Raw genomic sequence first — 15,571 nt, forward strand, 5'->3', positions numbered from 1 at the left:
TCAATGACGCAGGGACCCGTGTCACGTTCTGGTCCTTCCAGGCGCCGAGTAGGTGAGTTGAGTGTGTGGTCAAAGAACAAGGGAACGGCGGCAGCCGACAGCTGGGGCCACGGGGCCGCTCCTGCCCCAGTGTCACCGCAGGGCCCACTGCAAGGGGCGCCTGGGGTCTGAGGCACAGGCTGGCCCTACGGAGACAGCCACCTGTCACCAGGCTTTGGTGCGATGCCGCTTCCTCCTGCAGACTCGCGAGCTCCGCTTCTCCTCGGCCCCAGGCCCGCGCCCCTCTCCCTGGGGGGCCGGATCCATCCAGGTCGGCAGAGCTGACGGCCGGAAGCACCCGCTTGCCCGTCTGAGCCTTGGCGCGGCGACGCCTTGAAGCTTCCTTCCTCGTGTGTCGGACGGTGAGAAATCGAGCGAGAGGTCCAAGGAAAGGCCGCCCCGAGCAAGAGCTTCACGGCCCGGCACAGACGTGACCGTGTCCAGCCGCGTCCAGATGGACAACTTCACGGACGGGAGGCGTTTCAGACGGGCATTTAAAAGCAGTGGTCAGATGATGGGGCTTGGAGACCTTCTGTAAGTCACGCAGTGCAGAAGCTGTTTTAGGCTCTTCATGAAGCACAAGCTGTTGTAGGAAACTGTGTGGGATTCTGAGCAGTTTCAATTCTTAGCAGCCCCCTTAGAACTTACATCTAAACTCTTCATCTGAAAAGGGAGAGAACCAAGTTGATCACGTCCACACACCAGTCACTCTGAAAGGTTGGGCCAGGCTGTCGGTGAAGTTCAAGTGCTCGTCAGCTTCCAAGCTGTGATCAGAGCGCCAACAGAGAGACTCAGGCAGCATTTTGTAGATGTAAAATATTTTATTTGTAAATGGTGATCTTCTAAATCTGTGTCCACAAATTCCAAAACCCATAACACTCTGTATACTTCAAAAAATTCAATTTTTGCCAACATTAGATACTATTATACAGAACAGAAAACAAAACGAAAACCCGGTAGGACAAATACTGGTAGGATGTCAGAATATTGTACAAGAGAAGAAAAATATTCAAGAAACAAATTTCATACAGCTATTTATCAAGAGAAAAATATATACAATTGATTTATTCTGTAAGATAAAAATACACCATGCCATATACATTACAAGTTCAGAACTGCGTCACTGAATATACCAACAGCTTACAGTCCACTGGAGTTGTGCACACAAAAACTTCATTTTATACTTAGCCTGTGAAGTGTCAGTACCAGAATTTTAAGTACAAAATAAAAAGCTAACCTGGTTCAAAATGCTGATTAAGTTTCTACAAGCAAACACAAAACAGTGTGTTTTTTTATTAAAGAAATGTAAACAAACTGTTCATACAAACACAGTTGAAAATTACATCTTCCAAAACCCTACTGCCGGGGTCCTGCAGCTGCAAGCATGGTCACATCTCTCCTTTTTTTTTTTTCCTTTTTCAAATTTTTGTGTTAAATAGAAGACTAGAGAGTTAGATTAGAGTTCCTGCTACATGATCCTAGTATGTTTACATGATTCTTTGTGGCTTGAAACAAAGTTCTAATCAAAACTACTTCTGCTGAAGAAAAATTCAGCCTCCATTGGGGGTATTTTTAAGCAGTTATTCACAGTTATCACAAATTGTAAGCACAAAAAAACCTGACTGAAGAAGTAGGGATGCAACAATATAATATGAAAAAATCAGTTTAAATTACCAAAACGGCTATAAAAGTTGTAGTCATAGCATACACTCTGTTCTATGAGAAGTAAGGTGTATAAAACAATTAAGTACTAACAGACTGTAGTTTCCAAAAAACCCCAAACACTCTAGGTTGAAATTTTGGTTATTACATAATTATAATGGCATATTTAATAACAAAATTATATTGTAACATCCCTATGAACATTTTATAAGCACCCGAGCTGCTGCAGAGCCTGGTAGCATTTGGTCAATAACTATTTTTATACTGTATTTTTTCTCAAAATATTTACACATTTGTACAAAGTAACAGGGTTTGTTAGTTTTGCAGGTAACAGCAGCAGCTTGGCTTTCTTCTAACTTTTATTTAAAAATAGCTTCATTCACTTATTCAATAATAAATACAAAAAGTTTCTCTTATTTTACAGAAATCAAAAACTACAATAAACTGACTCATGGAATCAAGTATTTAAATGTATTTTAGTGCAAGTTATTATCCCTTAGCTCTATCCCTAAGGAAGTCATTCAGTACATTCCTTGTTCAGTGGTGTCTACTTTATTTAAAAACTTTTAAATTAGAGGGCCTGCCCCTTTTTCAGATAAGGCGGTGGCCAGCACTTTGGACGTCTCCCTTTCGCTGGTGATTTCAGTCTTACATTCACAGGAAGGCCCTCTGCCCTGGGGCGGGGCAGGGCGGCCATCGGCTCTTGCCCCAGTAAAAGTTTCTCCTTAGTGAGACTAAAGAAGCATAACGAAACAAAACCCACCCTCGAAAAGAAAAAAGAAAGAAAAGAAAAAGAAAAAAAAAGTGCTGGACCATTCTGTAATTCTTTAACCTCAGCAACTTCGGGAAAGTTGCTTCGGCCGGCTTTCTCCGGTGCTCCTCTAACCTAAAGCACGGAGGAAATCAGGACTCCCAGAAGCTAGTTTCCACAAAGCCACGAAACAGAAAACAAAAACCTCTTTCCGTCTGCGAAATTCAAATGCTGTGTTGAATCGCTCCTTCCTAGGGACGAGCCGCCCTCTGAGACAGCGGGGAACGCATCAGTTCATCCACTTCCGGCAGTTCACGGCGCCACAGTGACAGGGGATCTTGTGCTGGTCGTCCTCAAAGTCAAACTTATAGTCATAGCAAAGCTGCCCACAGCAAAGACACAGTGTGAGAAAGGCCTCCCTCTGCCTGCTGCGCACAGCCAGCCCACAGACGGACGGAATTAAAGGAAGCCCTGACGCGTCGAGGGGCCGTGGGACTCAGGTGGGGAGGTGGGGGAACCTCAAGAGGAAGTCGCGGAGCTCGCTGGCTGTGCTCTTCCGGGGGATCCCGCGGGGCCCGAGGCAAGCGGGAGGCACTATTCTGGGGCCAAGCCGGAGGCGGCGAGGGCAGCCGGTGTGTCTCCAACACTGCGCGCCGCGGTGCCGGGCCCGCTGCCCTGGGTGGGACAAGCCCCCCATCCCCCGCCCCTTTCTTGCCGGACGGGGCAACGAGATGAGCAGGGATGAATCGCTCTTGCCTGAGAACATCCTTCTCCTCCATCTTTCCTCACGTACAAGAATATTTAAAAGACGTTGCTCTATTTAGGCGCAACCGCATTATCGTTAATATCTCAGATCAACCCTGCCGTCAGGGTGGACGGGGGTCTGCGTGATTCCCACGGTGTAAGCCTCACCCCGGGACCCCGACCCCTGAGAAACCTGACACGGCCAAGGTCCCTCTGAATCAAACACCCTAGGACACTATTTGCAAAGACTTCCCTTCTACACCGGAAGGGAACACACCGGTATTTACTGAGTTCTTACAGGAACTCCATGAGGAATTGTTTCTCCTTGTGCGTAAGGCGAAGTACAGGCTGGAGGGCTTACGCGGCCCACCCGGAGGGGCGCGAGCTGGGCGTGGGACTGCCAAGCCTCCATCTGTCCCCACGCAGTGACACCACCCTGGGGTCCTCACATCCTTTCTCTAATTCACTCAAGTTGGTGAGATGTGCAAAATAGGCCTCGGGTCAATTCTTGATTTAAAAAAAGCACATTCCAAAAAGAGGACCAAAAAATACAAGTATAATCTCACAGCTCTGTTCACGTAGGGCTGGGGGCTCAAACCCAGAAAAGAGCCTCAGGCGCCTCCCTCCCTGAACAGGGGAGGTTCCCCACGGAACCCACACCACGTGGCAGCCGCTTCCCAGGACACCCCGATTCCAGGCACGGAGCGAACGGCAAAATGCGTGCTCGTCACAATTGTGACAAAGTCAGGAAACGTAAACAAGGCGATCAAGACTAATAACAACCCTAACAGGCGACGTGCTGGGCCAAAGTGATCCGTGGGGCAAGAGAAAGAACACCTAACGAGACCGCCAAACTGTCTAAGAAGCTGTTGGTAGGAAAGCCTGTAAGCCTGTACTGGCCCTGAGTGTGAGAGCAGCCACGGGGACCCCCAGATTTGCCGCCTACAGCCTCAGGGTGACCTCACGTGAGCCACGATGACCCCGGGGACCACGAGGCACCAATCCCGTGATATTCTCGGCCATGAGCTCGACGACGGGCATCATTTTAAAGAGAGGGTCACCGAGCCGAACGGACAGCACGGGGGTCAAGAGGAGCCCGTTCACACGAGCGACGTGGGGATGCGGAATCTGCAGGGCAAAGACTGTCGGACCGTGATGTGCGGGGCGGCCGAGGCTGGCCTTCCAGGAGGAGGGCCTTGCTAGCAGCGAAGGACTGCAAACCGCTGAGCGGATTACGTGCACAGAGGAGTCGAGTGCTGCCCGCGGGGAGGGGCCGCACGGTGCGGCCCTGCGCTTACCTCTTCTCCCTTCTGGATCCTCCGGCTGGAGCTGATGATGATCTTGTGTCCTCGCTCGAAAGTCACCACCTCGGCCACACAGTTCGGCGCGCACGAGTGGTTGATGTACCTGCAAGCCGCCGTTCCAGAAACGACTTACTATAAGGCTTTGGAAGAAGCTTTTAAAAAAAAACCTTTCAGCTCACAGGGAAAACTTTTTCTAATTACGTTTCTATCTGTCCATTAATAGAATATACACATTTTATTGTTGTTGTTGGCTGCACGGCTTGTGGGATCTTAGTTCCCCGACCAGGGTCTGAACCTGGGGCCCTGGCAGTGACAGCGGAGAGTCTTAACCACTGGACCGCCAGGGAAGTCCCACACATACAATTTTAAATAAAACTTCTCTCCATGACTGAAAGGCCCCAGTGAGCGCACTGACGCTTCGCACCTCCCGCTCAGACCCCACCCCATCGCGCCTCCCGCTCAGACCCCCCTCACCTTGCAGGCCCTCCCGTGAGCGTGGCATCGATCACGTGGTCATTGTCCATGCGGAACATGTACACGCCTCGGTTCTGAAAGAGAAAGAGGTCAGAACCCCCTCTGCGTTCCCGTCCATGTGAGGGGGCGAAGCCGGACTTTTGCCGACACGCACCCCGGTCACACTTGCGGGGACAACACGCCAGCCCGTCAGGTGACGTCTACAAGCTGTGAACGGAACCAACACGTTGGCAGGTGGCCTGTGAAGCCAGGCGCATCAATCCAGCCACATCCTCGCTGACAGTAAGGCCGACGGAAAAAACAGGAAGAAAATACAAAAATCCAGACGTGGCTCTGTTCGACACTGCTCTCCCACCAGCGTGACGGTCCGATCCGGGCCTGCGCCGCAGCTGTCGGACGGCACAGGAGGGGTGCACGCTCACCTGGGACTCGTAAAGCTTCTCCTTTCTGTTGGCGACTTCGTTCCGGATGATGGTCCCGATGTACTCGATGACCATGGTGTGCTTCTCGATGTCCCGAGCGGCGTACAGGCCCAGCCCCTGAGGAAACGCACGTGTACACACCTCAGAACCACTTGGCTTCCAGGGGCAACTGGCCTGCAGCCTCTCTCGCACAAAGCCAAGCCACACTGAAGACCCCACCTGAACTCACCTGACCTTCTCACTGACCACACTCTCACCTGAACCCTGAACACTGGACAATCTTCTCACCTACTTGTCTTTGTATCTTTTCGACACTAAACTCTTAGGGCATTTTTCAGAGTGGTGCTGCTGACTGGCTGGGCACTGCTCCTAACTGGCTCTCCTATCTTGTGTGCAGTATCACTCCCAGATCCCACCAACTCAACAGGCTAATGGCTTCTGCTGTTTTTTTTATCCCACCATTTCTAAAAGGACCTGACATAACAATAAGCTTACAGAACAGAAACAGGGCTAACTATAAGGGATTATTATAATTTGAGTTTCTGCATTCTCAGCTAAAACTGACCAGATCCCCACCAGACTCGGTCCTCACCAAGCACCACCTGGGAGCACACAGTACAGGGTGTGCTGTTGTTAGAAATTTTGGTATGTGAATTGAATTAACTTCTGAAAAAAACCACTTATGCAATTTATCTCTTCAATTCCAGATAAGACTCAGAGCTGAACAAACTAAAACACACAGAAAGAATCTGTATGGAGATGAATACAGTTTGGTATAAGAGACAAGAAGATGATCAGTGGAAATGAACAGAGAATCCAAACAGACCCAGGCACACGTGAAAACTTAACGTACAGTAGTTTGGTGGCACTAAAACTCAGTTTAAGACGGACGGGTTACATACATTATTAGGTCGGCCAACAAGTGCATTTGTGTTTTTCCACGACTCTTACAGAAAAACCCCAATGGACTTTTTGGCCAACCCAATACTAAATGGTGCTTCCACAACTGGTTATTCAATGGAAAAAAAATAAATTTGTCTTAAATATAAAGAATAAAATTCCTGAAAGAAAAAAAATCTAAGAAAGTACATATGCAACCTACAGTCTTAACCAAGAACAGAAGCTACTGAAAATTATACGTTTGACTATATAAAAATTAAAACTCTTATAGGAAAGAACACACCATACTTTCTGGTAGGTATCTTCCCCTACAAAACATCCTTTGCCTAATAGTACAAGTTCTTATCAACTGCACAACGGACAAAGGTAGTTCACAGAAGAGCAGACCCAAGTGGCAAACAGGAAAAGTTGCAACCAAAGTGACACTGTGGGTCTGCGCGGAACAGGCTGCAAAAACACAGAAGGGTGGTAACACTACCAACGGGAAATCAAGTCTCATACACTGCAGGAAGAAGTGGGCAATTACAGCCTTTTTAGAAAACAGGCAATGTCTGCTAAAATGAAAGTACATGTACTTCTAACACAGAAATCTCACTTTGGGGCCTACGCACCACTGAAGTGAAGTTACCAATACATGGGGATATTCGTACAAGATATTGATGGCAACACTGTTGTGGGAAAGGACTGTAAACAAAATACAGGCGCATCAGCAGGGGGATGGCTTCATTAATTACAGTTCATCAACATCATGGAGCATCACAGAGACACTCAAGAGGATGAATGGCGGCTACCTCAGTTGTTCCACAGGGGTGTAAATATTAGTGAGAAAAGGAAGACGCAGAAAAGCGTAGGTAAGACAATCCCACTCTTCCATATGCACACAGATGTGTAGGTAGTGTTAAGAGAAGAGCAGGGAAAAGACACAGCACACTTACTGGGTCGTTAACATGATTACCCGGGAGGTGGATGGAAGGGAGGTGGACAGGATGGAGGAAGAAAAAAGTGACCAAACATCAAAAACTCTCAAAAACGCTTCGGGTTAAAGATGACAGACTGAACGCAGGTAGTTAAGAAACCCTTAACGTGACGTAAGGGAGCAAAACCAAGACTGAAGATCAGGGATGGTCAGGTTGAACGAGCTGTTTGGGAACATTTTAAACGGGGAAGGAACTGAGTGGAGGAGGAAGACACCACTGCCTCAAGTGGAATCTTTTGAGGCTCCATTTCTGAGGCAACAACAAAAAGACCAGGAAGACCCTGCGTTCGTAATATGAAAGCAAAGGTATCAGATAAAAAGATCAAGAGCAGACAGCAGATAAGGCAGAAGCAGCTCAGGACGAGGACAAGGAACCAGAAACAAGGCCACAGCAGGAGGGCAGACCCGAGACAGAAGCCTTCCCCGGCGGCACCAGAACCGCTGTGGGCCCCACCTCAGGGGCCAGGTTCAGTAAGGCTGGGGACCCCAAACCCGCAAACCCCCAGCTGATGCCGGTGCTGACGGTCTGGGGTCCACCCTGTGAGATCCCGGGTCTCAGGGATCTAATATTTGTGTACGGAGAGAAACAGAGGTAGGAATCTGCAAAAGAATTAACACAAAAACATTTCTCAGACTGATGGCCACACTGCTTCAGGCTGAAAGGGCTCACCAGTGGGGAAAGCAATAAATAAAAATGACCCTAACCCAGGCCCATTTTGGTAAAAATTCGAAATATCAAGAAGCAAGAGTAGATCCTGAAAGTTTCTACAGAAAGAAGAACGTCAATGAATACAGACAATGTGTAAGTCAGGTTTCTATGTGAAGGGACCGCCCTGGCTTCTGAGGGGACTGCACGGGAGGGGACAGGCAGGCCTGCAGCAGTGCCTGCAGGGGAGACGGGAGGTTAGAACAGGCAGCAGAGCGGGGAGTGGATTTGGGGAAACTCTTCCGGGAGGAAAAAAGGCAGCAGAAACTGATGATGCTTTGGGGTCTGGGGTAGTGAGGCCAGCACGCTCAGTTAGGAGATGGTGACACTGCTCAGCGATATGAAGAGCCTGGAGGGTGACCAGCCTTTGAGACGAAGGACGCTGGCAGTGTGAGAGCTCGTAACTCCATCCTGGGCCTCCAAGGGGAGATGCCACATAGACATTTGTTTCTTCAGGAAGTGTGCTTAGCCTAGAGATGGCTTTACCTGTAAGGTGTTCCACCATCTATCCATCAGAAACTACACGATGATTTCATGAAGAGAAGCTTCTGAAACTGGGCACCTTTTGAAACTATTTTCGTTTGTATTTTTCACAAGTGCCTTGAAAGAGCCCTGGTGAGCGCACCGCGGGTCCCACGTGTGGAAGATGCAGCGCTCCCCGCGCCCCGTGAGCCCTCATCAAGCGGTACACAGAGGACGTCCAGAAGCCGCCCTTCCACGCGGGGGAGTAAAGCATCCATCCGCCCTCCAAGACCACGGACGGAGCGGCCGGCGCCCCGGGCTGGCGGGGTTTCTCTCCCTGCGGCCCGCGGACTCCTGTCTCATGTGCCGGATGCCAGCACCCTCCGAGCCCACCTCCCCTCCTCCCAGAAGCCAAGCCCCACTCACCTGAATCCGAGACCGGGCCAGGTACACGTTGGACTTCCACTCGGTTTTCATCTTGCGGTACTGCGACGACTTGGAGTGGACGAACTGCTTGCTGTAAGGTGCGCTCAGCTCCCCGGTGACTGTGCTCTGGAACGACTTGGAGGCACTGGTGCTGTTCAGGGTGTGAGGCCTGTGGGGCGACGGCGTGCCGACGGGGACACAAAGGGAGAGCGGAGACACCTCTGAGGGGCCCGGCTGGTTCACGTTCTCACTGACAGCACACACAGGGAAAGCCGCCTAGCTGGCGCGGCCGCACAGACACAGCCAGAGGCAGCGCGTTTGTAAGCAGCAGACAGACCAGGCACAGAAAACCCCCGAGAGGCCTGGAACCCCCGGGCTGTACTATGTGAAGTCAAAACAAAATACCTTAACACAAACCTCTTGACGTGGGCACTCATTTTAGGTTCAGAACGGGCACAACCTGTGGGGTTGACGGCCAGGGGCAGCTCCATGAGAGGGTTCCGGCCGTATCGGAAGGTGTAGTTTTCACACGCCTCAACCCCAGGGAGCTGGAAAGAAGCAAAATAAACGAAAAATTAACTCACCTGATCAAGAGCACAGGCAATCTTGAGCCGGCCAAAGGATAGTCCAACTTGAATTCCATGAAAACAACTTGTCAACATTTTCAAACTGTTGGTAACAAGGGGCTCTTTCAAGCCACGTTGACAGCAGCAGCCTGTGCTCAGATCCTGACTGTGTGCGATGCGCTCACCACCCTCGGGGGCCTGGGAGCACAGCTGTAACTTCAGGTTAACTCCTAAAACCATTCGTGCTGAAGGTCTTTTCTAGAATACGTTTCTTGTGGACACTGTCCTCTGGAGACATGACAGATGCATGTCGTTTAGGCAGGGCTCCACCAAAGAAAGCAACTGGGTACAGTACTCAGTGGCTTTCAGGGTGTCCACTGCTTCTCTGAAGAAAACCCACCAGTGACTTTTTTCTTGAGAACAATACCTTATAATCATGCAGTTTTCCAAAAGCGCTGTGTGTAGACTCACTGGCACACGTGCTTGTAACAAGCAGGCATCAGACAGTAAGGCTCGTGAAATCCAACTGTGCTCTGGTGACCAGCCCTGGGCCCCGGGCAGGAAAGTGGCCATTAACACTGGGTGGTGAGCTGCCTCAGCAAGTGAGCACGGAGACGCCTACGACTCACCGATGCCTCGTTTTCTTTCAGAGCGACAGGAGTTCACCCCCGACAAAACCACTACCTTGAAGTGTTGTGAGAGTGACAGCCCCGTGTTAAGTAAGGTGCGTCGTGTGACAGGGGGTGGCTCTCCGGCCTCGGCCCCGGCACTCACTGATTCCGCGATCCGCGCCACCGCAGAGACGGTCAAGCCGAAGAGATCCTCCCCTTTTAAGTAGGCTGGGAAGAGCTGCAGCATTTCCGACTCTTTTCTCACACATGCCACAGGCTCCAAAATCTTATCCCAAACACCTATGTATGGACAAAAAGATATTTTTTTTAATGACAAACTTGCTCTTAGCTAAACAGAGAGGAAAACAGGATACAGTATAAAAACAAGAACGAAACGACCAACCGCTCACGGAGACTCACCAGATCCAAGTTAAAGCCCGTGGGCAGTGATCTAACAAGCCTGGTATATTACCTGCTTATTGGATGGCAGTAGTTTTAAAGACTTTATGAAGTTTGGGGGAAAAGAATATGTTACATTAAGGAAATTAAACAGGAGAAGTGGAAAAGAAAGTTAAATATAACTGAAATTCATACAAGTAGTTAACTCACTTTCATGCTGGCCAAGCAGCATATTAGATTTTCAAATGATTAATCCAATTAAGTAGTATCTGTAGATATATCCTTTTCTCTCAGAGTTAAAATATGAAATTGATATTTTCATTGGAATTATCTTTAGAGCATTTTCATACTTTTTAAAAAAAAAACTGCTAAACTTGAAAAAAAAAGCAGTTCTGCAGCACTAAAAATGACAATCTAGGCTTAACCCTAGAGGCCGAAATTAAGTCTCATTTCTGGCTCTAAATCTGTTTAATATCTGATGCTCCTGAGGTAAGACAATATGGCTTTAAATACGGTTCCCACCTTTTAGGTGACATTAACAAGAGGGTCCCCAATGTAAGTAACAGGCAACCTTTATCTGCAAATCATTCTCCTATTTATTTTATAAACTCTGTTGGAATAATATATATTCTGATTTAGAGTAATTCTAGCAAGTGTTTAGAAAAAGACAGCAAGGTTTGACAATACAAAGAAGTTAAGACTTGCATTTGTAAATGAAGAATCCACACCTGCTGTGATAGAATATGAAACAGACGTGACGAAAACCATGGAAATACTGACATAAAACATTCATTAGCCTAACCCTGGAGTGACGGGCTCAGCGGAGCCTACAGACGGGGCCTCACCTTTGGGTGAGGTGTCACTTAAGACGAGATCTTCGTGGCCTTGCTCCACGATTCTGATGACGAACAGGGGGCGCCCATCCTTCTCCTCGATGGAGCACAGGTAGCGACAGCGGCGGTTGGCGTAGCGCGTGCTCCAGTACAGCCGGCTGGCTTCGTAGCCCACGGGGAAGAGTGCTTTGGGAGAGTGGAACGCTTGCATCTGCTGTGGAAGTAGCTGGCCGATCGTGTGGAAGATGAGGCTGCCCACACGGAAGGTGTGGTCCCGCTCTCCCCGCTGCACGATGCTGGCGATCTGTCGTACCTCATCACGCTGCACGTAGACCCTCCTGAAGACGGCAAAGTAACTTAGTTCCTGCTCGTGAATGCCCTTCGGCTTGTGCATGGGGCAAAGCACAGTTTTATCTTTAAAAAACATGCATTGTGCTTTAATGGCGCAAGTAAAGTGATAAATGTTGGTGCATCGAAATCTGTGACACCCGCTGGTGGCCCCCATCTTATGGCAGAAGACACATTTCATCTGCAGGCCTCTCCTCAGGGCTAGCTCCACGTTTATTAAGGCACCAGCCTGGGTCTCATACACCTCCGTGGACCACAGGGCACAATTCAAATGGACCCACAGGTCCAAGTCAAGGTTGAGCAGCCTCGCCGGTCCGTCTGTCAACCCATCGCCTTCTTCGTGACAGAAGCAACACTTCCGGTAGTCTTTGGGCACGGGATCGGGTTTCAGGGAAGTGCCCAGGTTCTTCAGAAATTCGTCGATTTCATCTTCACAGGGGGGTCTGAAGGTCCCCTTGGGGATCACGATGTGGACGCTCCACTTCTTCCACTTCATCCCCCTCCACTTTTTAGTGATCGGCCGACAGTCTTCAAACCCACCGTGGACAGCTCTTAGCCGAGGCTTTAGCTTGACCGTCACCTTCAGCTCATCTGGCTTTGCCTCCACTTTGGCTGCTTCAAAAGCAGGAGGGAAAGTGATGGGCGGTGACGCTGGGGGCGAAGCTTTTTCCTGGAGCTGCGGCAGACAGTGCACATCTAAAGTGGAGATGTTGTTACTGTACTGATGAAATGCTCTGGAAGGCGTCTCTTTTATAGGCGAGTGTGGCAATGAAGGAACGGATTCCTGCACAAAAAAAAAGAAACACGAGAAAGAGTTAATTCCAAAGCCCCCAAGGCAATTCTTGCTACAACAAGAAGCCAAGCAGCAGGGTTCCATCAGCAGGGTGTTTGGCTCTGGGTCTGGAAGTAAGAGGACTGACGCACGGCAGAGGTCAGTGCTGCGTGCCCGTGGTGCTCGCGTCTCGACAGAGAGAGAGTGTGTTCTCTGCAAAGCCCTAACTCTGGAGGGTATTCTGCTCTTAAAACTTCTCATGTCACGGGAGCTAATTTAATTTACAAGACGGAACAGCTTCTTGTTAAACCAAATAAGAACTCCGGCTCATAATTTTCTATGAGCTCGTCCCACCCACTGAAATTCCTGTTTGTTAATCTTAGGCTTAATTAATTGGCATAAGTGTGAAAGATGGGGAAGAAGTCCCCTGTCAACAAACAAATCATATTTAACTTTTCTCAGAGGTTGCCCGGTTCCCATCCAACTGCTGAAAGGGCTGAGCTGAGACAGAAGTTCCATTAGTTTCTTTTAAGATACAAAGTGTCGTCATAAGCAAATCAACAGCGAACCCACCTTCTCATGCACCCCACCCCACACAGCTCTGAAAAAAGACGCGCCTCACAGGAAATCCAGAAGCAGGCAGACACTGCACACGGACTCACGAGATTATGTGGTGGGAAAAAAAATTCCTTCTCTCATCTAGGCGGATATATTTTAAAGTATAAATTTATTTGGCAAGTAGCTTGAATTTTATTACACTGGGCGCTACTGCCTTTTTTAAAAAATAAGAATCTCCAGAACATTCTTCTGAGAAAGACGCAAGAGCGATGATGTGGAGGGAGGAGAGACTATCACAGCATGGGAAAAACTTCCTTCAGCGCAAACGGTTAAAAACGTATCGTCCACATCAGCTACACACCCAAAGATACACTTAAATCACAGAAAAAACAAACAGACCTTTTCCAACCTGGTACAAGACAGATACTTTCGCCCCAAAATACATGAATAGACCTGAATTGTGGTTGTGAACAGGTTTTCCCATTGGGACAAGATCACTAAAGCAATACTTTACAGTTGTGATTAAATTAAGGTATTTGTAATTAAATAAGTAAAATTACAGATTTTAATAGTAGTGTTTTATTCACTTCTGACCTGTTAAGACATAGTTCAAATCTGCCCACTCTTGCTGAATAAGCTCAAGTTACTTAGTTTGCAGTAACGGCCTGGACCAAGCACTCCTTCCCAACCCGGGGAGCATCTGCTCGGACTCCCCGGGGGGAGCTCTGGGTGGGGGAAGCGGACACACCCCCAAAACACAGGCGCCACTCAACGCAGACTGCTGACTGAAACTGTCCCCATCTTACCTTGCTTTCTGAGGTTTTTGCTTGTGCAGCTGATGAATAGAGAATAAAGCAGTTGTTACTACAGAAGACAATGTCCTTCTCCGCTCTGCTGGAGCTGTCTCGGGAGCCCTGAAAAGCAAAGAGAAAGGTGTGGGGAGCTCGACAAGTCGGGATCTAATAAGAACAAGATCTGCACGGGGCTGGGTCTGTTCTGTTCAAAGTGAAAGCAGCAATCCTAAAAGCAGTAAAAAGGTAACTACGAGCCAGTATTTAGCATATAATAATTTAGCCACAGAGAAACTACATTTGCAGAAATAAACTGTACTTTCCATATTTCACCGTTTAAAAATAACGCGGCTCTCATCGGACCCCTGAACAGGCTGCTGTAGCTACTTGGTTTTAAGCTCAAGCACATGAAACATATGCTGATAGCGACCGCTGGGGGAGGCGTCTGTGGAGCCCCAGAAGCGACTCCTCCTGATGCAGGAGCAGGCGCTGCCCAGGCACGGCGGGGGCAGGCGGGGACCCGGGGGTCAGGGGAGGGACGTGCGAGTACCTTGCTCACAAAGGCCGGGTCTCTGGCTGGCTTCCTCACGCCGTGGCCCAGAACGACGACATGACAGTGGCAGCACCACTGTGGCCTGAGAGCCGCACTTTCTGTGACACCGTGACTAGTGCCCGCGCACCCAGAAAGGCCTAGAGACAAAAGGCGTTCATTAGCGACGAAAGCCGACCGCTAACAACAGGGGTCCGGGGTGCAAAGCTGTATGCACCGACTGACTGCAATACGGCTCATTTAATTTACCACACGTTAGTCTTTAGTAATTGATAAAAATCTTATTTTCTAAGCAGTGGTTACGGGGCATCTATGACGTGCATGACACTGGGGTACAAAGAAAGGAAGCTATCCTCACACGGCTGGGACAACACATTGGGCTGTGAGAAGTGCGGAGGGAAACCGGGACGCGCGGAGGGTCGTCTCCGGTCTCAGTGCAGAGTGAGTAGGGGGAGAGAGAATACTTTTGCTCCAGGGTGAAGAGGGTACGAAATCTCTTATGAAAGATGAAGAGGTATGTGAACGAGAGTCTTCAATGAGCGTGATTTGGAAAGTCGAAGAGGGATGAAGGAGTTCGGGGCCAAAATACAAATGCGAGCAAGGACACAGACTGGAAAGCGCGTGGCGATCTCAGAGCACATCGCTCGCGTGGCCACGAAGGCAGAAGGGAGAAGCAGGGAGAAAGCAAGGGTGGCAGAGCAGCCAGAGGCTGAGAGTTCAAACCCAACACGAGCAACTGTCAGCGTGGCCCAAGGGCGAGACGTGGGGAGAGGCTGGGCTCTAAGAGCAGGTGAGGACGGAAACAAGACGGCCAAGAAACTGGGGAGCGAAGAGGCGGGGAGAGCGGGGTGAGGGGGAGGCCAGACGGGAAGATGGGGAGGGAAGGGACGCCACACAGGTGCGAGGAACGGGCCCACCTTTCAGTGACGGGGAAGGTGTGAGCGCACCTACAGAAGAGAGGGGCCCCAGAGATGCCGCAGAAGGAAAGGGACCAGGAACCCGGGCAGAGATGGCAGCCTCGTCTGCACAGTGTGACACAGCACTAAGTGGGAGGTAAGTGGGAGGGGAGGCTCGGGCCACAGGAGAGCAAATGCGGCTCAAGGGTAAGCAGAGCACTGACAAGAGGGTGTGACGTAGGCCCCAGGCACTAAAGGTCCAGTCACGCCTCAGAAGACAGCACCCGGGTGGGGGGGTGGTTAAGTCACCAAGGACTGCATGCCAACACGTGACCTGTTACTCCCCTAAAATCAAAGCGAGATCTTTGAATCAAGAACGAA

At 49.5% G+C, this 15,571-nt stretch overlaps 1 protein-coding gene across 5 annotated transcripts in view; it reads right to left on the reverse strand.

Annotated features, from left to right (window-relative positions):
* Window positions 1–53: 53 nt before the first annotated feature.
* The window catches only part of KMT2C (lysine methyltransferase 2C), a 293,733-nt gene continuing 278,215 nt past the window's right edge, over window positions 54–15,571 (reverse strand). For 4 of the 5 annotated variants that reach the window (XM_079931159.1, XM_079931156.1, XM_079931155.1 and 1 more), the window contains 10 exons: window positions 14,295–14,434; window positions 13,760–13,867; window positions 11,288–12,407; window positions 10,207–10,343; window positions 9,272–9,414; window positions 8,867–9,035; window positions 5,397–5,513; window positions 4,975–5,048; window positions 4,495–4,603; window positions 55–2,834 (listed from right to left, as the gene is read on the reverse strand). In XM_079931159.1, coding sequence (XP_079787285.1) covers window positions 2,742–2,834; window positions 4,495–4,603; window positions 4,975–5,048; window positions 5,397–5,513; window positions 8,867–9,035; window positions 9,272–9,414; window positions 10,207–10,343; window positions 11,288–12,407; window positions 13,760–13,867; window positions 14,295–14,434 — 2,210 coding nt within the window. In that variant the 3' untranslated portion in view covers window positions 55–2,741. Of the gene's footprint in view, window positions 2,835–4,494; window positions 4,604–4,974; window positions 5,049–5,396; window positions 5,514–8,866; window positions 9,036–9,271; window positions 9,415–10,206; window positions 10,344–11,287; window positions 12,408–13,759; window positions 13,868–14,294; window positions 14,435–15,571 lie in introns of all 5 variants that reach the window. The other variant, XM_079931158.1, reaches the window with a different exon arrangement.

Source organism: Stenella coeruleoalba (genome assembly GCF_951394435.1).
Source record: "Stenella coeruleoalba genome assembly, chromosome: 9".
Classification (NCBI taxonomy): domain Eukaryota; kingdom Metazoa; phylum Chordata; class Mammalia; order Artiodactyla; family Delphinidae; genus Stenella; species Stenella coeruleoalba.